The 27,901-nt window shown below is 40.2% G+C and overlaps 1 protein-coding gene across 2 annotated transcripts in view; it reads left to right on the forward strand.

Annotated features, from left to right (window-relative positions):
• Positions 1 to 27,901, forward strand: part of polr3a (polymerase (RNA) III (DNA directed) polypeptide A) — a 168,989-nt gene that overhangs the window by 120,801 nt on the left and 20,287 nt on the right. For both annotated transcript variants that reach the window (XM_057825253.1, XM_057825252.1), the window contains 15 exons: positions 100 to 271; positions 347 to 501; positions 581 to 820; positions 908 to 1,070; positions 7,865 to 8,001; positions 8,071 to 8,174; positions 8,269 to 8,410; positions 13,904 to 14,044; positions 14,125 to 14,194; positions 14,332 to 14,459; positions 14,533 to 14,671; positions 15,543 to 15,707; positions 15,784 to 15,956; positions 26,660 to 26,771; positions 27,711 to 27,829. In XM_057825253.1, coding sequence (XP_057681236.1) covers positions 100 to 271; positions 347 to 501; positions 581 to 820; positions 908 to 1,070; positions 7,865 to 8,001; positions 8,071 to 8,174; positions 8,269 to 8,410; positions 13,904 to 14,044; positions 14,125 to 14,194; positions 14,332 to 14,459; positions 14,533 to 14,671; positions 15,543 to 15,707; positions 15,784 to 15,956; positions 26,660 to 26,771; positions 27,711 to 27,829 — 2,160 coding nt within the window. The remainder of the gene's footprint in view (positions 1 to 99; positions 272 to 346; positions 502 to 580; positions 821 to 907; positions 1,071 to 7,864; positions 8,002 to 8,070; positions 8,175 to 8,268; positions 8,411 to 13,903; positions 14,045 to 14,124; positions 14,195 to 14,331; positions 14,460 to 14,532; positions 14,672 to 15,542; positions 15,708 to 15,783; positions 15,957 to 26,659; positions 26,772 to 27,710; positions 27,830 to 27,901) is intronic.

Here is a 27,901-nt window from a genome sequence, read left to right on the forward strand (position 1 = left end):
CGCGAAGTAGCAAGGGATCACTGTATTGTCAACGTGACATTTTTCACAAAGATGTTCTTTTTATCTACTTGTTAAAAAAACAACTCAATTTTCCTCCAGATGATTTGCAAAACATGCTCAAGCATCATGCTGACCAAAGAAGAAAAGATGCAGTTCATGGAGATGTTGAAACGGCCCAACCTCCCCTACCTCCAGAAACGAGGCCTGAAGAAGAAGATCTCTGATAAATGCCGCAAAAAAACCATTTGTGTCAATTGTTCAGCATTTAACGGTGATTAACCTCATAATGAATTTTTTCGTCGCAAGTTGTGTTGTTGCACTTTCACACGTCTGTGTTGTTCCTCAGGAACGGTAAAGAAGTGTGGCCTGTTGAAGATCATCCATGAGAAGTACAAAACTACAAAGAAAGTGATAGAACCGTTTGTGTCAGAGTTCCTGCAATCCTTTGACACGGCCCTCGAGCACAACAAACTCATGGAGCCGCTTCTGCCTCGTGCGCAGGTCACAACAACTTCGTTCTAGTACTATTTTTCTCCAATCCTTAAATTCGGTACTGAACCTGCTTGCATCTCCTCTGTAGGAAAACCTTAACCCTCTGGTGGTGCTCAACATCTTCAAGCGTATCTCGCAAGAGGACATACCGCTGCTGCTGATGAACCCCGAAGCGGGGAAACCGGCCGACCTCATCCTCACCCGCCTGCTCGTTCCCCCGCTGTGCATCCGACCTTCGGTGGTCAGCGACCTCAAGTCGGGCACCAACGAGGACGACCTCACCATGAAGCTCACTGAGATCATCTTTCTCAACGACGTCATCAAAAAGGTTTAATGTAAAATGGCTGTAATAAAATGGCAAATTTCATATTTTAGCACTGAGACAGTACACTAGAATTCAACTAATATCCTCCAGCATCGCATGACTGGTGCCAAGACACAGATGATCATGGAGGACTGGGACTTCCTCCAGCTGCAGTGCGCGCTGTACATCAACAGCGAGCTTTCTGGCATCCCGCTCAACATGGCGCCCAAGAAATGGACAAGAGGCTTTGTGCAAAGACTCAAGGGAAAGCAAGGTATGCGATGGGTATTTTAAATTTTCACCATTGTCCTTAAATATTAACATATTGGCTGCCATTGACACCATTAGACATCCAATCTGTTTTGATAAGGAGCGGCTCACTGTCAAAATGAATTACGGCTGCACTATTGATTATTTAAGTAATTGATTAATTACTACAGGTATTAATTATTGTTATTAATTCCTTAGTACAGGTAGCGACGTAACCCGAATTTCCGCATAAGTCGAATGAACCATTTAAGTATCCCTAAATACCCCCTAAATCTCAGCATAACTATCCAAAAACTTATATTATACGTCATGCTAATAAAATATGGTAAAAATACTATTGTTTGAGCTACTTTGTGTTAAATCCCATTATTTTCAATGACTTATTTGGGCTTAACTCAGAAGTGAGTCGCCTTGCTGAGAGAAAAGGGCGTTGTAGAAAGAGATCAGGACAGATCAGGATTCGCTAAAGGAGTCGACGCCTGGGGAGGATAGGCGGCAGAAGCATGAGAGCAAGGAAGCAGCAGATCTCCCGGCCACAAGGAACTGCTGGACGGTGGCGACGCTGTTGGGGGAGGAGGGGGATCATGACATGAAAAACGGCAACGGGAACTAACCGACTGGAGACAAAACGGTAGACAAGACTCTGGCATTGTAAAGTTAAAATCAGATAAGCCGGGTACATTGTAACCTGGCAACGATGGTAATCGGATTACAAACATCTAATGCCTTGCAGAATAAATTTTTGGATATTTAAAACGAAAGAAGTGTTTAAGCTTGCAATAATATTAATTTTTGCTTATACTTTCAAAAGCATTAAATGCGAATGGAGTGGTACCTCGACATATGATCGCTTCGACACACGATCTTTTTGACAGCCGACGTAAAATTTGACTCGCGATTTGTTCCTACATACGTCGAAATCAACGATTTATGGCAGCACCCCAGTTTCTTTGTTTTCCCATAAGACGGATGCACGACAGATTTTCTTGTGAGAGAAATCCACATGGGTTCCAAGAATGTTAGTGCAGGTGGTGAAAAAAAGGGAAAAAACGTGGCTTACCATTGAAATGAAGATGGAAATGATAGAAAAATATGAGCTTGGTGGGCGCGTCCTTGAACTGGCTTGACAGTACAGCCATACAATGTCTACAATCTTGACCGTTCTCCTCCGACCGCCGTTTACCAGTCTTCATAAGTTATGGTGACAATTATTATCATTGTAACATCGCCCAAAAAAAAAACACTTTCATCAGGTTTTTAATCATTTATTGAAGAACTTGTGCTGCACAATACGCCTACTGTCCTCCGCAGCTGAACAAAGTGAAAGTTAAGTCCCTCTCTCACTGTCAAGTCAGTCATACGGTGCGTTCAGGTACACCACGCAAAACTCATGCGCCACATTAGAACCCGATTCGTTACATTATTATAGGTATTATAATTTAGGCTTGTGCCAGTATGAGATTTTGACGGTATGATAACCTTAAAGTGCCTGTGACACGAAAAAGCATGTTTATTTCATAATACACGCGGTATTTTATGCTCCTGAATGATATGGACCGCTTGGATGTGTGTGGAAGCGATCGCTATATTTATTTAGTTTTTTGAATCCCGCGCCAGGAAAATGAGTGACTTCCGGCTTCGGTCTTGCATTAAGGAGGAGGGCGCTGTGACGTGTACGGTAGAAGACGTCCTCTTCACGCTACAGTGTACTGTTGTGTATGAGGACGAAGGATTCAGCTGATTTTGCGGATTAATACGTTTATTTTTCGCATCACGCCAGCCAAACGGCTGCAGAAAAATCATTCTGTATGAGGGAGAGGCGTATGCACCTTTTTGGAGTTTCAAAAGGTTCCCATTCACCGTGGATATTTACTGTGGGACCATTGGACTTACGAGGAAGTGAGTAAACATCTTGTTTTGTATTATGTCAAATACGAATACAGCGATTACAAAGTAAACACTACAAACTTCCTTTAAATGAAGGACTACTTACGTTTGATCATTGATAGGCATGTAAAAAGCTCTCCTAATGCATTAGCAGCAGCACGTTAGCTGCGTTAGCTCCAGCCACCATCCTCTGGGGAACGAACTGTAAATTGCTCTCCGCCGGGCGGTTTGCCGATCCACTAAGACATTCGACAACCGGATCGTCATGTCAAATAATCCAGGATGGCTATGTGTGATTTTCCGCTTTGAAGACTTTGAAACATCACTTGGTTCGGGTTAGCATGTCGGCTAGCTGTCACGCCTTCTGGTTTGTTTACATTCTCCGAAGCCGGGGAAGGGAAATGACATATGTCCGATTTAGGTGTCATAAAATATCGTTCGGGAGGTGCGACAGTAAAGGTGAAGTCGACAGTTTTGACCATTATGGAGTAATTTTGCCATGTCGTCCTGAATATATGCATTTTTATTATTTCATATTCCATTCAGCACAAGACTGTTATTTGTCAACATGACCATGCCATTTATTTAGCAATTGGGGAAAATACTTGGATAAAAAGAGTATCCTGTAAAAATATTGAAGTAAAGAGACAGAAACAATGACATTTTGCCGCTCTCTTCGTCGCCTTTTCCTCGTTGTGAATAGTTCCCCCTCAATGGGCTGACTGGTCCTTCTCAAGCCGTGTATATAGCTATTGGGGAAAAATACTTGGGTAAAAAGAATATCCTGTAAAAATATTGGAGTAGAGAGACTGAAACAATGACATTTTGCGGCTTTCTTCGTCGCGTTTTCCTCGTTCTGAATAATTTCCCCTCAATGGGCTGAATAGTAAAATCGATGAGCCAAGTCTACCGCTGACGTCATCCACCTGTTGGGGACGCTAAAGCCCTATAATGGTAGGCGTGGCTAACCGGCAGATTAAAAGACTAATTTCTCGTCATCTGTGCTTTGCTAAATGGTTGTATATAGTCGAATCGTCTCAAAATATGATTCTAATTCACATAATAATGACATTTTAGACTTTTTTTCTCGTGTCATATGCTCTTTAAGCAAAAATACCGCGGTTTTGACGGTATCGCAACTATAGCTCAAAATGTGTTATTTTGAGATGTATGAGTTAAAAACAAACAAACAAACAAAAAAAAAGTTTTCCAATGAACAGATTTTTAAAAAATTTCCACAACATATTTGCAAATTGGCAGATGTTTACAATGGCTGAAGACTTTACAAAAGTAGGCTAATGGTAGAGAGGAAACTAGTTAATAGATGGTAACTAGCCACGTTATCCGCCTCGTTAACAAGCTTACGTTACAGTATTTGTTTTACCACCGCTAGACACACTAAACCAGCTTGAGTGAACTCTCGAAACTGGTGGAAAATGTTCATGACAGCGTTTACTTACCTTAAATTATTGTGTAAAGTGACGGATGATGATCACGTAAATGTGAAATCATCTTGGAGGTGTTGCCTGCATGTTTAATTTCCTTCCTCCTCTAAGTCGCGGCAGTTTGTTTCTTTTCGGTAGCCAAAGTATTCCCATACTAGCGATTTTGTCTATTTTTGTGGGGGGGAGCTCACTGGCAAACACAGGACAGAGCAACGACTGGAAGGGGATGGGTGAGCGCTGCCGCCCCAAGCCAGGGATTTCTCGCTACATTTTTGAGACCTCAGAAATGGCTTATACCATAACTACAGTGTGACGGAAAATTTTAGTGGTTTTGAAACCGTGACGTTTTCGTACCAAACCTTGAAACCGGTAACCGGCACATGCCTGTTATAATTATCACTGTAATTATATTATTATTCCGATTTTTATTCATAATTTGTTTTGCTCTGTGTAATTGCTGTTTGCAAAAGTACCAGCAGTATTTATTAAGGATTTAATGTAGCTTTTCGGGCTGTGGAACAAATTAATGGAATTATAATGTATTCTTATGGGAAAGTCCTGCTCCACATACGCCCATTTGACTTATAAACAAGGTCCTGTAGCGAATTCACTTGGTATGTAGAGGTACCACTGTATAAAACAAAATTCCCGAGTGCATCTTCAAACTATCCAGAATTGCACTTTCGTTTCAGAAGAGGAATAAATAGGTGCATTTAAAACTAAATTAAAATACCTGAGCTTAGCCTTTAAAGATATAACAAAATAAATGAATGAGATCTAAGTACAAAAGTAAAATTGGCTAGCTTAAATGCTTTAAAATGCTAAGGTTTTTTTATTTTTTGTTTTTTAAACAAAGCTCTTAACAAGTCGTTCAAACTCATACACCCATAAAAAATATCTAAAAAAAAAAAATCTAAATATACTTCTAAATTATACATCTAAATTAAATTATGAATGCATACATAAACATATTAGCTCAAAAAAAAACTTGCAACCTTTTGTTGGCCTTAACAGGGGAGCAGTTGGATTCAGCGGACAATTTATATCATATTTACTGTTGCCATTAGAGGGCAGTGTCTACTATTAAACTAAATGCAACACTTTCAAAACGAACCATTACAACGCCCCTCTAATCAAACGAAACCTCGAAGCAGCAAAATTGGATTCGAAGTTTTTTTATGATCTAATTACTCGAGTTAATAGATTAATCATTGCAGCACTAAAATGGATTGGGTGTGTATTAGGGATGTAACGAAATATCGAAATGGTGATATATCGTGATACTTTGTATCCCAAAAGGTTATCGATATGCTCCTCTCAAGAAATGAGATAAAACATAAACAGCAAAATAACTTAACTTTCAAACATAAAACAAACACATAAATATAAAATAAATAAAACATGAGGTCATAAACAGTCATCGCACATTAAAAGCTGAAGAAAAATAAAATGTTTTAACTTAGGCGTGATTTAAAATCCGTAAGTGAAGGGGCCTGTCTAATAGTAAGTGGTAATTGGTTCCACGGCCTGGGTGCCATAACCACAAATGCACGGTCACCCCTAAGCTTCAGCCTTGATCTTAGGACTTCTATAAGCAGGTGGTCGTCTGATATGAGTGTTCTGGTTTGACTGTAAGGCTGAAGCAGTTCTGACAGATATGGCGGCACAAGATTATTCAAACATTTAAAAACAAATAATATCTTAAAATGTATTCGGTAATGTACTGGGAGCCAGTGAAGAGATGCTAAAATCGGGGTGATATGTTCGCGCCTGCGGGTTCTAGTTAGGAGTCGAGCAGCAGAGTTTTGTACAAGTTGCAGACGGGCCGGTGCAGCCTGACCGACGCCTGCATACAAAGAATTACCATAATCCAGCCAAGTTATGACAACAGCATGAATACATTTCTCCAAATCAGAGCGTGAAACAATAGATTTCACCTTAGCAATCGGGCGAAGCTTCTCAAATTTAAAATCAGAATCAAATTGGACCCCTAGATTTTTGACATAGTTCTTAAGAAACGGAGACAATGAACCGAGGTCAACATTCAGGGAGGCCTGGCTACTTGGTCTGAACACCATGACTTAGCTGTCATTCAAGCTTAAAAAATTAAGTGAAAGCCACGACTTTATATCGTTGAGGCATTCAATGAGTTGACAGAAAGTGCCATTTTGCGCCATTGGAAAATAAATCTGACAGTCATCAGCATACAAATGAAATAAAACACCATGTTTCCTAAAAACAGAACCAAGAGGCAATAAATAAAGCGAAAACAAAAGAGGGCCGAGAACAGACCCCTGGGGCACCCCATTCGGACAAGAAATTGCCCATTTTTACACAAAAACTTTACGTACTACGACTTGAACCATTCAAGAGCAACACCTTGAATACCCACACTGTGTCCAAGACGAGAAATTAAAATCTCATGGTCTACGGTATCAAATGCTGCAGATAAATCTAAAAGAATTAAAACAACAAACTTGCCAGAGTCTGTTGCCAAAAGTATATCATTTGATACGCTTAAAAGTGCCAACTCAGTGCTGTGGAGGGATTTAAAACCAGACTGGAATGGTTCCGAAATCTGGTTTTCTTCAAGGAATGGTAGCAGCTGACTATAGATATATTAGATAACCTTTTCTAGTATTTTAGAAATATATGGAAGATGAGAAATGGGCCTAAAATTTGAACAGACGGTGGAGTCCAGGCCTCTTTTCTTCAAAAAGGTGCATTGCGCCAGTTAGGAGACTACAGTTAATAATTTTTAAGACGTGTGGGCCAATGATGTCAAAAACCTCTTTAAATAAGTGAGGGGGAATTACATCGAAGGGGGAACCTGAGGGCTTTATATTACTAGCAATGTCTTTGACAAACGAAGGAGAAACCTGCTCACACTGAGCAAAAACAGATGAACAGCGCATGGGAAGAGAAAGATCATTGCAAAATGGTGAAATACAGGCTCTAGTTGTAGAAACTTTGTCGATAAAGAATTGAAGAAAGCGCTCACATTTTTCAAATACCCTAAAATCAACAGGAAGTAACTGAAAATCAACAGATAAATGACCTTAAATGGCCCAAAATTACCTCATTACCTGGCATTGGCTGCCACTGACCGCCATAGACGTTCAATCCATTTGAACTGGGAGGGATGGCAGCGCTGCCACCCTCCCAGTTCAAATGGTTTGGACGTCTACTAGTAATAAACTCATTCCAATTCACAGCAGAAGCTTGTTTTTCTGTTTATTAGTTTTTTTGTAGAATATCCTAGAATGATTTCCTCACCAATGTATTGATAATCATTGTATCGCTATATCGTCAGATCATCATTATCGTGAGCTTTGTATCGCATATCGTATCGTGAGGTACCAAGAGGGTCCCACTCCTAGTGTCTATCGACATTAATTGCAGTGACTGAATTAAACGTAACTTTGTGGACGATTAATTTTCACTTATTTTGACCTGTGATGACAAGGTCGATTCAGAGGAAACCTGTCAGGCAAAAGAGTGGACTTTTCCGGCAGAACTGTCATCTCTCCTGACCCAAATCTAAGGATTGACGAAGTGGCCGTACCTGTGCATGTTGCCAAAATCCTGACATATCCTGAGAGGGTAAGCACTCCGTCATTGAAAATGCATTTGAATGAGTTGTTTGGGAAATGTCTAACCACTTCCTGACAGGTAAACAAAGCCAACCTGGAGCTTATGAGAAAACTAGTTCGCAACGGTCCGGACGTTCACCCTGGCGCTAATTTTATAGAGAATCGGAAAAACAAAATAAAAAGGTGGCGAGAAACATCAACGCCTTTTTTTTTTTTTTTTTTTTTTTTTTTTTTTTTTTTTCCGATTTTCTTCACTATAACATGTTTTTTCTGGTAGGTTCTTGAAATACGGCAACCGAGAGAAGTCTGCTCAGGAACTGCGCTTTGGCGACGTGGTGGAGAGACACATGATAGATGGAGACATCGTCCTTTTCAATCGACAGCCCTCACTACATAAGCTCAGCATCATGGCTCACATTGTAAGTTTATTATTTCCAATTGACTAAATCAGCATGATATCATGCCATTGCACTCATAAACAAACCCAAATGAAGCTCCTCTCTCAGCTCAACATAGATGCTTAACTCCAAGGTGCCACCAGATGGCGCCAAATCAATGTTTTTAAGGCATGTTTTAGCTGTGTCTAGAAAAAAAGGCACGCTTTTCAAAGAATAACTGACGATAAATAGGACCAAAACTTTGCAAACAGACGAATTTTAGATGCTGAGGAACTAATGTTTTTAACTAGGTAATTTGTTTGATGCTATTGGGAAAAACGGGAAGTTTATATCCAAAATGGGTCTCATCAATTATTTTAAAAAATATTATTGTGTCTCAGAGCGGATTAAGTAGATTAATTAATTGCAGAGTTAAAATTGCTCTTCCACCGTTATTAAATATACATGTATAATAGAAATCGATCGATACAGATCATTAATAGTTACAGGGGCCGATAACCGATTTTTGGAGCAGATATAAAGCATGTTTATTGAATCACGGAAATAGAAAATAAAAGGGGGTGCTGTGGTTCTGTGGTAGATTAGTTGTTCCCCAACCCAGAGGTCGTAGGTTCGATTCTCTGCTCTGAGGACCTTGTCTAAGTATCCATGTGCAAGATACATAACCACTTGTTGCTCCTGTTGCTGCGTCACCAGTAGGTAGATGAGGATATTGTGTGAAGTGTTTTGAAGGACTTAAAACTGTAGAAAGGCACAATACAAGTATAACTCCATTTACCATTACCATTTAGCCAATCAGAGGACGGGGTGAATACTAGCGCAGGAGGGAGAGGCGTGGCTGCATTTGAGCCGAAATAACCCAGTTTTAAATTGAGTTTTTCACATCGACTGGTTGGATTTAAAAAAAAAAAAAAAAAAAAAAGGCTGTTACGGATATATGTCAAATTTCCAAATATCGGCGCTGATAACCGGTCTGTCTATAATATATGATATGAAATATGGTAGGTATATTTTAGGGCAGTGTTTTTCAACCTTTTCTGAGTCACGGAAGGTTTTTACATCAGAAAAAATCTCGCGGCACACCACAAACCAAAAATGTTCCAAAATTACTCTATGCAGTTTTTTTAATTATAAAATAATTTCTCTATATTTATACTTACTCAGTGTAAAACTTGAGCCCGAATAGATGAACACAAAGCATGGCAGCAATCTTTGTCAACAGCACTCAGTACCTCTCTGTTTTTATTTTTATAGCAGTAAGGCTTGAAAAGCTCAGAATTCTCAGACAGGGGACTTTAGCAATGTCTTTAATTGCATCAGGGCCAAGCATCTCACTGACAATGGCTTTGCAGGCAGGTAGTATTGTCTCTTTTTGGATTCAGCAAAAAGTTTAGCAATAAGGTCACTGGCTTTGACGGCTTGCTAATTTAATTTTGTAGTGTTTCTCAAAAAAGTTGCCTGTTTCTCTGTGTTTTCATGGAGGCGAACATAATAGTCCATCGACTTGTTTTGAAACAAGGGCAAATGCAACTGCTCGTGTCGCGTTCAAGAACTGCTCTGATTTCTAGCCATTAGTTACCTTCCTGGACAATGTGTTGGAATAAAACACTGGGGATGGATTGACGGTCATCAGATATGGATAAAATGGAAAGGACACTTTCATGTATGTCGACACTTGACGAATCTAATCAAATGATGTACAGTAGATGTGCTGGGGTCCACATTGTCGCGGACAGCAAAGTGGCTGATTGCTAGAAATCTGGACAGTTCTTGAACGCGACACGAGCAATACCTCGTTCATCTGCACACCAACGCAACCTTCTACCTCCTCCTCCTTTCCTACTGCAACTCTGCCCGATGACGTAAAAAAACAAACAAAAAAAAACCTCGCGGCACACCTGTCGATCTCTCACGGCACACTAGTTGAAAAACACCGGTTGAAAAACACTGTTCTAGGGATGTATACGCATCAATTCTCTGAACCGTTTTTTTAAGGGATACACGGATAGAAAGATTTGTAGTCCTTAAAAAATAAATGTTATTTTGAGTTAAAATATCTTGATATTGAAACTCCTCTTGATATTTTAGATTTTATTAGGGCTTTCAAACGATTAAAATTTTTAATCGAGTTAATTACAACATAAAAATTAATTAATCATAATTAATCGCAATTAATCGCAATTCAAACCATCTATAAAATATGCCATATTTTTCTGTAAATTATTGTTGGAATGGAAAGATAAGACACAAGATGGATGTACACATTCAACATACGGTACATAAGGACTATTTGTTTATTATAACAATAAATCAACAAGATGGCATTAACATTATTAACATTCTGTTAAAGCGATCCATGGATAGAAAGACTTGTAGTTCTTAAAAGAAAAATGTTAATACAAGTTATAGAAATTTTATATTAAAACCCCTCTTAATGTTTTCGTTTTCATAAAATTAGTAAAATTTTCAATAAAAAAATAAACTAGTAGCCCGCCATTGTTGATGTCAATAATTACTTACACAATGCCGATGGGTACTGAAGCCTATAAAATCAGTCGCACCCAAGCGCCAGCAGAGGGCGGCAAAACTCCATAAAACACAACAAGTGAGCGTTTCACTGTGTACTGTCATTTAAATCTCTCTGAGCAGGGCATCTGCGTTAATTCCGTCAAATATTTTAACTTGATTAATTAAAAAAAATAACGCCCGTTAACGCGATCATTTTTCCAGCCCTAGTTTTTATACAATTTGTAAAATTTGTTTTAACTAGTAAGTCTCCATTGTTGTTGACGTCTCAGGGCGGTGATGTCACATGGTTACCCTCCCGGGCTTCCAGAGTATGACTCTAGCGGCATAAACACGTCATATGTTCAACCCTTCCAATTTGAACCCGAGAGGAACATTGATGAGCATGACAACACTGTCGATATTTCACAAAACAAGCAGCAAAATCAAATTGAATAGGAAAGACGGGATGAGATGAGACGAGAGTAGGACAAACAAAAACGGTGTTCTGCCAAAACGTGCTACACCGTCGAACGTGCTACAAGTGGTGAATTTGACACCCAAAGTACTACCGTGTGCTTTCAGCTTATTTTGTTTAGATGCATACGGACAGAACATACTAAAGATGCCTTAAGAAAATACTTAAACGTAGTAATATGAAATAAGGATGGTTTAACTATGCTACGTGACTAATGTGGTCAACATAGCAACAATCTGCTTTAAAACTACCACGAGAAAACACAATAGTTGAAAGTATGAGAGGGAAACACATGCAAAAAGTATTTTGAGGCAATGAAAAGTTAATAAAAGACTCAATTAAAAACACAAATGGTAAGTTCTCGCCGCTTTTAACCAATGAGCGCATGTGTTGGACGTCTCGCGGCGTAGAAGGAATTGCAGTAACCCGGTAGTATTCGCCGAGTGACAGTGACAATCTACGTGAGGGGTCGGGAACCTTTTTGGCTGAGAGAGCCATGAACACCACATATTTTTAAATGTAATTCCGTTAGAGCCATACAATATGTTTAAAACTAAAAATACAAGTAATGTGTGCATTTTATGTAATTTCAACACTTTTAAAGTACAATAAGTCTCTGACTTTTTTTAAATAACATTGTTAAGCTGTTGCTAATATATAATGAGTATTTGTTATCATTAATGCGACTTCTGGTGCTGCATGGTTTTGCTGATGGCTTTGTAGTCTGGTTGATACTTGGTGAGGTCAATATTCATGCAGGCGTTGAGAAGCGCCACGAATCCTCTGTTTTTGCCCACCATGCACGGAGCACGATCAGTGCACACCGAAACAAGTTTATCCATCGGTAGATTTTTTTATCTTTAGCGAACTCGCTGAATGACTTGAATAAATCCTCCCCTCTTGTTGTCCCTTTCATAGTCAAAACCTTGCAATCACGCTGAACTGGGATAAATTGCGGACGTCTGTTGATTCATCCAAAGCGAGAAAAAAAAAATGTTCCCGCATTTATGTCCTTCACTTGCGTTGCCTCAATTTGATCAGACACCATGATGGTACGATCGTGAACAGTTCTTCCCGACAGAGGCATGTCTTTTATCCGTTTAATCATCTTGTCTTTATCCGAAAAGTCCTCAAAAAGTTCATTGGCAACGCAAAGCCTGAATGCTTTGGCATACTCCCCATATGTGAATGGCTTCCCGTTTCTCACAATTGCTAAAGCGCCAGCAAAGCCAGCCAAATTCCAGTCACTTTGTTGGGTCCAAACACGGAGTTGGTGCTGACTAGCTTGCACTCTGGATAGTTGCTCTTGACGTACTGTATTGGCCCGAATATAAGACGGCACTGATTATAAGACGACCCCCTTTTTTTCAAGACTCAAGTTTGAAAAAAGACTTTTTGAACACCAAATTAACTTTTATACAGAAAATAATTACAGTACATCTGAAACAAATGATTATAACAATATATTTGAGAGAAAAAGCTTGTTATTTTGCCTCATTCAAATCTTAATGTCTGAACATTTAAATATGTAAACTAAAGTCCAATGACATTCATAAATGAATGGCTTCTGGTTTTTGAAATGTATATAGACCAATCTATTGTGGTAAAACAGCAAAATTGATATTTCGATGCAAATTTAGTAGGGCGGGTGTCGAAGTGCCGCTTTATATTTGACCTTAACATAGATGCAATTTTATCATTGCGTATTAGACTTACTGCAGAACCTTCTCTCTCCACAAAGCCAAATTCCTCAGTCCATTCCTGCTGAAAAGTACGATACTCCTCGTCTGTTTTTCTTTTTGCCATCTTCTCTAAAGGGCTTCTAAAATTAGCTGACAACGCGGAAAACGAAACTAAAAACGAGGAAAGTTTACTTCACGCACATGCGCACATCGGCTGATACCTTCAACAGCAAAATACAGCAACCACACTTGAAAAGTGTCTCTGCCTCATCTACGTTGCCTATGCGATTGATAGATAGACACAACGACATGTATGTTTGCCACTTTCCCAATAAAATTACTGCGGTGACCGTCGCCGTTTCGCACAGTGCGCAAAGGAGTATCATGAAACTTTTTTTTTTTTTTTTTTTAAAAGGTTTAAGGTTTGACGGCGAGGCAGATGCAGCCATCAAAAGAGGCAGATCTGGCTCGCGAGCCATAGGTTTCCGACACCTGATCTACGTCATCACCCCGAGCGTCCATTGCGCGCTTAAAACATGGCACCCTCTGTAGGTCAAAACATGTACCAAATATTATCGATTTTGAAATCAATGGCAATATTTTAAGTGTTTCCGATGACATCCTAGTATTTTAGTAAAACAGAACAATTGTGGCTTATTAGAGCATACAAGTCTTTAAGTCCGAGGTTCCCTTTAATGTTTTTTTAATATAAGGGTTGAATAATTACATTATTTAATTGCAGAATTTTTGTTGCCTGTAGGTTCTGAATTATCCATTAGAAAGAGCCGAGCGGTTGTAAGTCATTTTGAACGTGTCGTTCCGCAGCTTTGAAATGTGTTCCATTCTCAGGCCAGAGTCAAGCCTCACAGGACTTTCCGTTTCAACGAATGTGTGTGCACGCCGTACAACGCTGACTTTGACGGCGACGAAATGAATCTCCACCTACCTCAGACCGAAGAGGCCAAAGCTGAGGCTCTCATCCTAATGGGGGTGTGGAAATAAAGGCGAATTCATTTCCTGTCATTGTCCTGAAGTCATTCATTCCAATGTTGGGTCTTTGTTTCCCTCAGACAAAAGCAAATCTGGTGACACCGAGAAATGGCGAGCCGCTAATTGCTGCTATTCAAGATTTTCTAACAGGTAATGACAGGCCTTGTTATAATCTGTGGGTCCCTTTAATTTGTCATATTTTAAAAAGTTTATTATTATTATGAGGATATTCCAAATAATGTTGTCTTATTGAATTAAGAGTCGAACTGCATGTTTCTACCTCTTAGCGGGTTACCTCCTGACACTGAAGGACACCTTTTTTGACCGATCCAAAGCCTGTCAAATCGTGGCATCCATCCTTGTTGGGAAGGACGAAAAGGTCAAAATTGCACTTCCCCGCCCGTCTATTATGAAGGTACACAATGTTTTCTTTATACTTTTCTGTATGTTTGTGTCTTGCTTAATTCTCTGTGCACGGTGCCCTTCAGCCCATGGCTTTATGGACGGGCAAGCAGATTTTTAGCCTCATTCTGAAGCCCAGCAAAGAATGCCCCGTCAAGGCTAACCTGCGGACCAAGGGCAAACAGTACTGCGGTAAAGGCGAAGACTTGTGCTACAATGACTCATGTAAGCATCAAATGGGCAAATTTTGCAAACGCTTTTTTTTTTTCCCCCCAAAACAGTCAAAAGTACAAAATCAATTTTTGTGTTTAACTCCATTACTGCCATTGACGAAGATTCACACAGTTAAGAATAATACAAGGTCGTCCTTCAATAGGAAATAGAAATCAACAACTTTGTGAAAAAACAAATTAGCATTGGTAATTACCAGCCTTTTTTGACCACAGAATATTTCACAAATAGAAATATATCAAGTTACAGCAAATGAAAATGTGAAATTTAAGAAGTATAATAATGATACTGATACATTGATAAATGGAAATACTAAAAAAATAGTGAAGTGCTTGAGCAGTTTGCCAATAGATTTACGTATTGGACCGAAAATAAGATGGCCCTGATTATAAGACGACCCCCTCTTTTTCAGTCTTATTTCAATGCAAAAAACACCGTCTTATATTCGGGCCAATACGGTATATCCTCAGATATAATTTGTAAAATATTAAATAAATAAATTAATTAATTAATAATAAATATTATTTTTGGAAAATAACACAATGCGGACCATTTTCTTTTTTGCTATAGTATGTAATGTTTGATAAACGTCTTATTCTAATTTTAGTTCTGTTGAGAGTAAAATGTTTGTCTGATTAGTCATGTTTTGTTAAAATTATGGTACACATCCTACAAATTCTAACAAGGTGTGCCAGTTCTTCAGCACAACTTTGTTTAACTTTATGTACTTTACAAGTTTGCCAGGCCTCCCATTTCAAGTGGACTGGACGTCTACCGGCGTCAATGAGTTAATTTGACCGTGTTTGTAGTTGTTTGTATCTTACCGTTTTTTTTTTCTGGTTCTATTTTCGTCCATTGCCTCCAGTCGTGGTAATCCACAACAGTGAGCTGATGTGTGGCAGCATGGACAAAAGCACCTTGGGCTCAGGCTCTAAAAACAACATCTTCTACATCCTGCTGAGAGATTGGGGACAGCTCGAGGCAGCCAACGCCATGTCCCGCCTCGCACGACTCGCCCCAGTGTATCTTTGTAGGTCATCAGCTCCCTCCTAGAGAGTTGAAATCCTTTCATTTGAAATTTAACATTTTTTTCTTATGACCTCCAGCTAACCGAGGCTTTTCAATTGGTATTGGGGACGTCACGCCTGGCCAGGGATTGCTAAAGGCCAAGCAGGACCTGCTAGATGAAGGCTACCACAAATGTGACGAATACATTGAGGCCCTGCAGACAGGCAAGCTGCAGCAGCAGCCCGGATGCACAGCTGAGGAGACTCTCGAGGTACACTATATGTGATGAGTAGTGGCTAGCTTTTTTTTAATACTCGGATGACAGTCCCCAGTATTCTAAAAGAACTCTGAAGCAGACACGCTAACATAGAGTTGTTAAATTTCCTTATAGAGTTAAGCAAACTTTTCTTCACTTGGGGTGGTAACCTCTGGGTACCTCACGATATGATACATTGCGATACAGCAGTGGTCCCCAACCTTTTTTGTGCCACGGACCACTGTGATTTGGGCTTTTTTTTTTCTCCACGGACCGCCAATGTGTGTCAAACAAATAGAGTATATATAAAATAACACGACATTGCTAAAAACTAATCTTAAGGGGGCTGTGACACGATAAAAAAAAATCTTAAATAGCGTTATGATTGGAATTACAATCCTATTTTAAGACGATTCGACAAGATATAACAATTTGGCAAAGCGCAGATGACGAGAAATGAGTCTTTTAATCTGCCGTTTAGCTCCTCCTGTCATTGTAGTGCTCTCGCACCTCCTTCTGGGCAATGACGTCGGAAGAATAACGATTTCAGCGGATTTAGAATTTAGCCCAATGGAGGAAAAAAGCGTTTTTCAGCGATTCTGGTTCAAGTGATATTGTCGATCCAGAGTAAACCTGTGGCGTACAGCTATATATGTTTGAGTCGTCATTTGAGCAGTAGGCAACAAAGACGGGGCTTATGAGTAGCGCATAGTGTAAAATGTCATCATTGGTTTTTTTTTTGTTTTTGTTTTTTATCGCTACTCCAATATTTTTACAGGATATTCTGTGTATCTAAGTATTTTTCCCCAATTGGTAAAAAGCGGCATGGAAAATGAATGAATGAATGAATGCTAAATAAATTTTATGGTAATGATATATGCCTTGTGCTAAATAGAATATGAAATATTAAAAAAAGCATTTATTCAGTACGACAGGGCAAGATTACTGCATATTGGTGAAAACTGCCGACTTCTTAAACCTCCCGAACGGTATTTTATGCCACCAGAGTTAGTCCGGCTCTTGTGATATCCCAGCGGGGACTCTGAGACGGAGGAAAGCGTGTAAACAAAAGAGGGGTGTGATAGCTAAGCTTCGTGCTAACCCGAACTGAGCAGCTCTTCCAAGTCTCTTGCTCGCCTTCAAAAAGGAAAAATCACACAAAACTACCCTACTCACTTCACACACTGCGGCGGGGGTGATAGCCTTCACCGATCAGCCCCCGGCGGTGAGCAAATTTCGGCTCATCACTCCCCTGCTGCGGCCCCGGCAGAAGTGCTCGTCAACGGGGACGCAGCTGGAGAATGAACGCAGAAAATGGCGCATTCTAGGCGGACAAACCGGCCGACGTCAGAGCGCGTGGCTGCCCGAGCCCAAGCCGAGGATAGCGCTCTCTCGGCGGGTACAAGAAGGCCGAGAAGGGTGGAAGTCTCGACACAATCGAGAACCGTAGATGAGAGCGTCAGTCGAGGGAGGCGGCCACTCCCGCCTTCTCGGTGGGCAGGGAGCATTGTTACCCACAGAATGCTAGCCACCTCCTTTTAAAACGTGTGCCATGAGCCCAGTATTTGACATAATATAGAACTAGGGCTGTCAAATGATTAAAATTTTTAATCGAGTTAACCACAGCTTAAAAATGAATCGTAATGAATCGCAATTTACACAATCTCTAAAATATGCCATATTTCTCTGTAAATAATTGTCAGAATGGAAAGATAAGACAAGACGGATATATACATTCAACATACTGTACATAAGTACTGTATTTGTTTATTATAACGATAAATCCACAAGATGGCATTAACATTATTAACATTTTTCCTGTGAAAGGGATCTACGGATAGAAAGACTTGTAATTCTTTAAAGATAAATGTGAGTTTGTATATTGCGACTGAATATTGCCATCTAGTGTATTTGTTGAGCTAAACGAAACGAGTTTGACAAAAGTCTGAGTATTATTTTGCATAGCTATTTTGATTGGGAATGCCAGTTCTCTTTGCATTGAGCGCTTTTCTTTTAGTGAACATTGTTATTTTTTTGAGAGATAGGAATATTATTTTTGTTGTGCTTTCAGTAAATGATTCTGTAGCGACTTAACATTTCTGCCATAATGCATGATGGGAAGTTGGGCAATCATGACTGTCAGTGGTGGCTGCAAATGGTGGCTGTAATGGTGGCTGCGTTTTGTTCAATACAGGGTGTTAAGAAAAAGATCATCTCCTGTCATTCTTCCCCACGAGGCTCGCCACAATAGTTATTATTGTTGTGGAAGAGATGCCAAAGCTTTTGCCAAAAAATAGCGTGGCCCCAATGAATGCCTGTGTCCACTCCACACGCTTGTCTCTGCCTCTTAGCTCTCAATATACATAAAACGTTCTGCGCATGCGTTAAGTGCGTTAAATATTTTAACGTGATTAATTAAAAAACGTGATTAATTAAAAAAATGAATTACCGCCTGTTAGCGAGATAAATTTGACAGCCCTATATAAAACACTTAGCTTCCTCACTTCGTCTGTCCAACGGTCGCGCCGTTGTCATACTTGTTTTGCCCATTTTGTAACCCAGAAAGGCTCACACCGCTCTCCTTGGTGTAGCAACAAAAGCCTGCAGCACATTGGACTGGTGTGACGTGAAATAGATCCGCAGTCGTTTTGCATCCAATAGTATGACTGTATCGTTAAGATGATGTCTCCCGTTAACGTCACATTCGCCTTCTTCCTCAATCCAAGACCGTGGCCCGAAGTCTCTCATTTTCGTAGCGCAGGATTAAAAAAATTGAAACATATATCGATCGCTTCTGCACACATCCAAGTGGTCCATTTCATTCAGGAGCATAAAATACTGCGTGTAATATGAAATAAAAATGCTTTTTCCATCTAACAGGCACTTGAGGTGCAAGTAAAATGTAACTCACGATACGCTGAATCAGTGGAAGGCCTGAGCTTGTTTCGTTGAGAGATGTTCCCATCAAGGTGTCAAGGGAGATTGGCAAATACGGTGAATATCAGTGGCCGCAGGCATAATAAGTTCTCCAATCGTGAAAGGTTTTTTGGCTTTAACAATACGGTTCGCCTCGAGGTATGATTCGCTTTTGTTCATGTGGTGGCCCTCAGTAATTGTTTGTCCTTCGTGCTTGCGCTTTTCTCTTTCAAAAAAATGCCAAACTAATCCAGGGTGCTTATTCTCATGTGGTGTGTATGTTTTAGAAAAAGTTGTTTTTGTTCAATTGCAAATGTTCTAAGGCAGGGGTCCCCATCGGCCGGGCCGCGTACCGGTACCGGTCCGTGGCGCATTTGCTGCCGGGCCGCACAGAAATAATAACTTAATAACGACCGCATTCTGGCCGAATTAACCCTGTGCCCCTGCTTAACACACCAATATCACTAAATATAATACTACGGGATAGATTACAATGTCGTCATAGAAATCCATTGATTGGACTGCTAGCAGTACATCTTGTTTGTGTATATAATATACCTATGTGCGCTTGTCCTCGATAATAACGTATTACTAGGCCGTGGGCGCAGCACATTTGTTCCCGGAAATAATTAGCCCCCACATGGGCAACGATAACTGGAAAACAGACGTCTTTGGAGATATTTTTACGGTGAAAAGGGCACCTGACGAGCCTACAACCTCGAAGACCCACGAACTGCGAAGGAGTGTATTCGTGACCCGTTTTTGAATAAACCGAGTGATTTGAGCATGTCTTTGCAACAGGAAGATCAACTTGTAGAGATCGCAAATGACGGCGACCTTATTAAACGTACATTTGAGACAACAACTCTACCGAGGTGGATTAAAGTCATTCTGGAATATCCTGACATCGCGACAAGAGCATTGAAAACCTTGCTATAATTTCCAACATCGTATCTTTGTGAAGCGGGCTTCTTAATTAATGTTTAACGACAAGGCAAAGTCGTTAATGGTGAGAGCGGTGTGCAGTTGTTGAGTGCAGCTTACATGGCAGGATGTATCTGAGGAGAACTTTCTACAAGTCCTTCCATGAGCAAACGTAAGTTAATATTCCTTTCTTTCAAGAAAGTTTGTAGTGTTTACTTTGGAATCGCTGCATTTGCGCATTTTGCGGCTATGGTTAACGTTACGCGCATGCGCAGAACCGCATCATTGCAATTTTTGAGGGGTTGCAAAATTTGTCAGAATACCGGTCCGTGAAAAAAAGACCCAAATAACACCAGTCCGTGGTGCAAAAAAGGTTGGGGACCCCTGTTCTAAGGGACAAACTCCACCCTTGACAAGTTTCAATTACGCTTCAGATTCAGACACAGCACTGAGTCAGCACTGTTAAAAGTACACAACGACATTGCCCTTTCTGTGGATAATGGAAACCCAGCTGTCCTTGTTTTGCTAGACCTCAAAGCAGCATTCGATACAGTCGACCATACACTCCTTGTATCTCGTTTAGAGCACTTCATAGGCATCCGTGACACCGCTCTATGATGGTTTTAATCGCACCTGGAATATAGGACCTTCTCGGTAATGATTGGAGAATTTTCCTCCCCACAATCTTCTCCGTCTTACGGGGTACCACAAGGCTCTATTTTAGGGCCTGTTCTGTTTGCACTTTATCTGTTACCTTTAGGATCAATTATAAAAACAAACAAACAAACATATTATCTCTTCATTTTTATGCCAATGACCTGCAATTGTATTTGCAATTGTATTGCCCCAAGGTACGAACTGCTCTGACTAAATTGATGGACTGCATTTTCGATGTGAAGCAGTGGCTAGCACAAAACTTTTTGCATCTTAACGAGAGCAAAACTGAATGTAAAACTTTCGGCAGGCCTTTAAGGTGAATGCCCTTTAGCCCCACTCTGGCGCTCTGGCTTCCTTTTTTAAGACACGTTAAAAATCTCGGAGTGATATTCGATAACAGGCTCAACTTTGGTAAACAGTTATAGTTAGGTTAAGAGTTTTTTTCCAGCTCCCTCTCATGGCCAAAGTGAACTTCATGACCTTGAAAAAGCAGTCCATGCCTTTTTAAACTCAAGGCTGCAATGCACTGTGGCTGTGTATTTGTCTTCCATTGTCCTCTATTTCTCATCTGCAAGTTATTCAAAATCCTGCTGCTTGATTTTTAATCGGTACACCCAGACATGAACATATTACCTCCCGCGCAATCATCGCACGACTGGCTTCAAGTTCATTTTAGAGTTGATTTTAAACTTATACTGTTTGATTTTAATTCTATTAATGGCCAGGCTCCTTTTATTTGTCAGAGATTTTAACCCTCCGTAACTCTGGCAGCGCTCGTTCTACCGGCCAGCTTCTTCTGCAAGTTCCAAGGTCGAGACTTAAACAGTGGGATGATCGATCTTTTGCAGTTGCTGCCCCCAGGTTTGTGGAATGACCTGCCCCCTGAAATCCGCACCATTACTAATCTAGGCATTTTTAAATTGCGGTTAAAGACCCACTTTTTGAGACTCGCCTTTTCTCCTGACTAAGGTAGCTTGGTTATATTTTTTAAGGGTTTCAATGTTTTCGGATTTTATCTGTTTTCTTGTTTTATTTGCCGTTTTGACTTTTAGCGTGATGGGTTGTTTTTTTTTTTCTCAATTTTATGTATAATACTTTCCTGCCTTTTATTTATCATGAACTATATTTCTTGTCGTTCTAAATACTATATAAATTGATTTGATTTTGATGTGCCGAAGCAGCTTTGAAGGCTTCATTGCCTTGAATGTTAGCTTTTGGGCACATATTATGCAGAGCGGACAAACCCACATTTTAGGCAAGATTCTTGGTCTTGTCTGTTAAAAGAAGTTTTCATTTTCTTGGAGGTTATAGGCTCATCTTCTGGCTCTTTTCCCGTACAAAAGCTGTCCAAAGACGTCTGTCTTTCAGTCATCTTCGCTACCACTTGGGCTTATTATTTCAGGGAACAAATCTGATGCACCTAAGTCATACATCCTTATCGAGGACAAGCGCTTGGATATAATAAAATAGATGCTAGACGCTAGCTCCAAAGGAAATGTATGACAACCTATACAGTTTTTGTATTCTATCTATACAATAGACAGGCAGCTTGGTGTGTCAAGAGGCAGAGGCCAGAATGCGGTCGTAATTAAATTTTTTACTATTTCTATGCGGCCCGGTAGCAAATGCTCCATGGATTGGTAACGGTCCCCGGCCTGATGGTTGGGGACCACTGCGATACTAGGCTCACGATAATGATCTCACAATATGGCGAGACAACAATTATCGATACATTGGTCAGGAAATCATTCAATATTTTACTACATAACTTACACAAGTAATAAACAGGAAAACAAGCTCTTTTCATCCTGCTGTGAAGTGAATTGAATTGAGTTTATCGCTAGTAGATGTTCAATTCGTTTGAACTGGGTGGGACGGTGGTAGAAACGGATTGTACGTCTATGGCGGCCAATAGCTAACAATGAGTTTAATTTTGAGGCATTTCAGGTCATTTGTTGTCGATTTTGGGTTACAGAATAGGAAGTGACCCGGCAATCTCTCAATATGAATCGGCCGTGACTCACACCTCAAAAGGAGGTGACCTGGAAATGCCCTAAAATGAACAGAAAGTAACTTGTAAATGCCCCGAAAATGGGAAAGATTGGCTATGAATGCTCTCTCCCAGTCCAAATGGATTGGGCGTCTAGCACCTTCAATGGCAGTCATTGACTTAACTGTATATGTGTGTATATATATATATATATATATATATATATATATATATATATATATATATATAAATTTCTTACCTAAAAATGCCATTACGCTTGATAACACACATCTAGGGCTGTCCCAAACGACTAATTTTCTCCCGATTAGTCAGCCGACTATTTTTACGATTAGTCGACTAATCTAATAATTAAAAAAAAATTTTTTTTTTTTTTTTTTACTAATTTAGCAAAGAAATTTTTGTTGACGCGTATCAATTCACAAAAAACATATTGGAACACTTAAATTATTTATTAAAGTACAAATAAACATGTAAATAACAATAATAAATCACAAATAAACAATGAGTTCAAATGCTGATAGAATTAACTAGTGTAGCATCCCGATTGAAAAGATGGTCTCTTAAACTGATGGTTTACAACTTTTATTCCATCCTTGATTTAATCACACCATAAGAGCTACGGTGCACACAAATAAAACAACACAATTAGAAATTAACAAAAACTTTTCACCTTTTTCCTTTTAAACCTTATTTATATATCAATGAATTGCATATATGAATTGCCTTTACCTTAATTTATTACCTTATCATTGACAATCTCTCTCTTGAGTGCAATCACTGTATATACTATATATATATATGACCTTTTAACCTTATATAATTTTCTATACCATAAAATAAAACATAAACATGAAATAAACCTTTCAATTAGCATTAAGAACAATACTAATAGCACTTATAGGCCCATTGTCAATGAAACATTATTATTTAGTAAGGCGACAGCACCCTCTGGTGTACAAAAAAATGAAGAAAAAAAACAAAATTTACAAACTGGGACTTGGTCTTAGGCAGTGGGCCAACACAATCAACAATAACATGGTCAAAAGGCTCACCAACCGCAGGCACCGGGTGCAGGGGTACTGGTGGTACAACCTGGTTTGGTTTCCCCACAGCCTGGCAGGTTGAACAGGTGTTACAAAAACAGACCACATCCTTCTTCAAACCTGGCCAAAAGAAGTGTTGTAAAACCCGATCGTATGTTTTAGCAATGCCAAGGTGCCCAGACCAGAGGTGCTCATGAGCCAGCGATAACACATGTGGTCGATAGTCTACAGGGACCACAATCTGAAAAACGGTCCGCCATTCCTCTGACCCAGTCCGGTTACCGGCCCTAGGAACCCACTTGCGCATCAAGATGCCATCCTCAAGAAAGAACTGTCCTTTCCCCTCCTTTCCCAAAACGGAAAAACATTGAGACAAGGTTTTATCAGATTCCTGAGCTTTAATAAGGGCATCACTTGTCAGTGGGGGGGACAGAAAGGAGACAGGCACCACACAAGGCTTCCCCACATTAGCATCCCCAATATGGCTACGAAAGGGGACCCCATCCTCCCTAAACATAGGGGCCAATATAGAATCACCCAAATCCACTTCGCCCCCCTCCGCCAGCTTTTTCAACTGCGCTCTTGTCAAAACACTGACCGTAAACACATCTGGGTGTCGTTCAGCTAACCAGTCGTGGTCAACGTCAATAGGGAAGCTGACCACTTCAGGAGAAACGTACACTTTTCCCCCAGCAACGTCATTCCCCATAATGACGTCTACCCCCCCAACAGGAAACTCCTCACGAACAGCTAAGGGAAACACTCCACTCACCAACGGAGACTGAATACAGACCCTGTGTAAAGGAGCTGGCACATATCGCATCCCAATACCCCTCACCACAGCACTGGAATGACAGTCAGTGGCAGGGCCCAGAGGCAACACCCCGGAGAGAATGAAAGACTGAGACCCACCGGTATCACGCAAGACCCTAACACTGCGCCTGACACCTCCAGGTACTGACACAACAGCCTCAAAAATAAAAGGCTGAAAACACTTGTCAGGCACGGAACCAGACTGCACCACAGGAGGACTAAGTCCAGAAACTGGACCAGCCTGCATAAGTCCAACGCCCTTCGGACTCAATGATGGCTGCTTTCGTTTCAGCACCTCACAGTCAGCCACCAAGTGACCAGGCTTACGACAATAAAAACAATGGTAAGGCCTTTCCAACCTAGAGGCAGAAGGCGTGTACGGCTGCGACGGGGTTTCAACAGGGACAACCTTAGCCCCAGAATCACATTTAAAAACAGCCTTATGTGTAAGAGTAAATTCGTCCGCCAAAACAGCAGCTTGTTGTAACGTGGGCACTTTCTGCTCATTCAAATAAACGTTAACACGTTCAGGAAGACAGTTCTTAAAATCCTCTAACAAGATGAGATCACGCAAAGAAGCTAAGGTAACTACCTTACTGGCCGAGCACCACCGGTCGAACAACAAGCCTTTCTCCCGGACGAGCCCCCAATTGTTATGTGCCAACGGCACCATATCGGAGAAAAAAACTTGGCCGGGCGTGGTACAAATGATGGCGCTGAGCGGGGGTTGTAGCAAACAAAAAAAAAACCAATTTTATTTCCAAACAAAAATCAAAATGTGCAAAAGCAAGTAGTTACAGAAAAATAATTGGCAACATAACTAACAAAAACATAACTGAACCCAAATTGTTTAGCTGGCAGCAGGCAGTATCCAGCCCCCGTCAGGCTGGCCGGCCAGTCTTATATACAGGGCTGATGACAATTAGCAGCAGCTGGGCGACCTGGGGAGAGAAAATGAGGGAGAGTGACAGAACTACGGCCTAGTGCCGTAACACGGCGCTTGAGGTGTTTATTCACGGCCGACGTGCAGCCAAGCTTGGCATTGAAGAGACATGACAGAAGAGTGCACCCTCCTTTGTTTCTTTGAAATAAGTCAATGTTTTGGACACTCTGGTGCGCTTTTTTTGGCTTTGTGCCGCTTTCCCCGCTTGCATACAGAGCATCCGACATTCTGAACTTTCCACGCATATATTTTTTAACCCTTTATTAACCGTCGACGGGATGTTGTGCTCGTCGACGGATTTACGTCATCGATGACGTCGACTAGTCGGGTGTTTTTCGCACGTTTCAATTGAATTTCCATTTTTAAGTTCTAGTTAAGTTTTAAGTTAATCTAAGCTGTAAATCATGATAGGATTTTGAGTTTTTGCAGTGTTCAAAATAAATGTATTGTAACGTATCAGGTTATAATATGGCGGGGATATTTGCATGCGTTTCTGAATGCACCGCGTGACGTGCGGGGGTGAGGTCACAGATTAAATAAAGCCTGTATGTAAGACACGTTAGCCACCCATCGACAGTGGTCTTAATTAATAGAAACCTAGCCCTCCGAACGGCTTACGTTACGTGAGCGAGTGACAGTGTTAATCTTATTTATTAGCGCTGAGAAGTGTACTGCTTTAAGATGGCGGCTGTTTAGTAACACCCCTGACTCTGTCATTTCGCATCTAGTTCAACATATATGTGATATCTATGAGCCGTATCAGATGCTACTTGCTACCACCGTAGCATCATGCGGGGTAGTTTTTAGCAACGTCGGCGCAGTTTGTAGCGGCTGTCGGCTGCAGATAGGTTTTTTATATTTTTTTATTGCTTCTTCCTCAACGCACGTGACATCACGCGCGTTGTCCCACATTAAAAGTAGTCCGGGCAAAACATGATGCTTAGAGCTGGCAAAATTAAACGATTTCTCGAGGTGAATAAAATTACTCGGATCAGTTTGCAAGTATTTACTCGAGTATTCATTTCAGCTCTAGTTCATTCGCTGCCACCCTCCCATTTCAAATGGATTGGACGTCTACTAGTGATAAACTCATTCCAATTCACAGCAGAAGGTTGTTTTTCTTTTATTAGTTGTTGGTCAGAAAATCATTGTAGGATATTCTACAAATGTATCGATAATTGTTGTATTGCCATATCGTCAGACCATCGTTATCGTGAGCTTTGTATCGCAAATCGCATCGTATCGTGAGGTACCAAGAGGTTCCCACTCCTAATGTTTACATTGGTTACTGACAGTGTGAACACGGTAAAAGAGGGGAAATTTTCAAACTTGCGTAAACATGTTTTCCAGTTTTTGTTTGGATATTGATATCGGATATGTGTGTTGTGAGAGTTTGTGTATTTGTCAACAGGCACTCATCCTGAGAGAGCTATCTGTCATCAGAGACCGGGCGGGCAGCGCCTGTCTCAGGGAGCTGGACAAGAGCAACAGTCCTTTGATTATGGCTCTGTGCGGCTCCAAAGGCAAGTTGCTGTCAATTCATGTGGTTATATCGCAGTAATGCATTGCTCTGTGTTAGTTTTTTTTTTTTTTTTTTTTCTTTTTTACCGCCGCCATTAGGCAAAAGGTTATGCATTTGGTTCCGTATGTCTGTTTTTGTTTAAGATAACTCAAGAATGAATAAAGGGTTTATTATCATACTTGCAGGATATGTTTGTAGTATGAAACGAAAGAAGTGATTAAAATTCGGGGCAGTGAAGGCAAAGGTCAGAAAAGGAATTTCGTCATAGCTTGTTATAAAGGAAATGAAGAATGGAATCCCAATCGGTACAAATTAGGGCTGTCAAAATTATCACGGTAATTTTTAAATTAATCACGTTAAAATATTTGACGCATTTAACGCACATGCCACGCTCAAACATATTAAAATGACAGCACAGTGTCATGTCCACTTGTTACTTGTGTTTTTTTTTTGGTGTTTTGTCGCCCTCAGCTAGCGCTTGGGTGCAACTGATTTTATGGGTTTCAGCACCATGAGCATTGTGTAATTATTGATATCAACAATGGCGAGCTACTAGTTTATTTTTTGATTGAAAATTTTACAAATTTCATTAAAACGAAAACATTAAGAGGGGTTTTTATATAAAATTTCTATAATTTTAAGAACTACAAGTCTTTCTATCCATGGATCGCTTTAACAGAATGTTAATAATGTTAATGCCATCTTGTTGATTTATTTTTACAATAAACAAATACAGTACTTATGTATAGTATGTTGAATGTATATATCCATCTTGTCTTATCTTTCCATTCCAACAATAATTTACAGCTGCAGTTTGTCAATAAACTCTAGCCAAAGGACCGTTGTGTTGTTCCAGTAACTACATTAACATGATGAAATATCTCATGTCTTCATTGACTTGAGTGTGAGATTTTGCTTCCTCCTTTTTTGTTGTATACAGGATCTTTCATTAATATCTCTCAGATGATTGCATGCGTAGGCCAGCAGGCCATAAGTGGATCTCGGGTACCTGATGGCTTTGAAAATCGTTCCCTGCCTCACTTTGAAAAGCACTCCAAAGTAAGCTGAAACATGAACCATAATTCGTGCCTGTATCTCTTTGCCTGCTTAGAATTGAATGTAAACACAAAT

Source organism: Corythoichthys intestinalis, chromosome 21 (assembly GCF_030265065.1).
Source record: "Corythoichthys intestinalis isolate RoL2023-P3 chromosome 21, ASM3026506v1, whole genome shotgun sequence".
NCBI lineage: Eukaryota > Metazoa > Chordata > Actinopteri > Syngnathiformes > Syngnathidae > Corythoichthys > Corythoichthys intestinalis.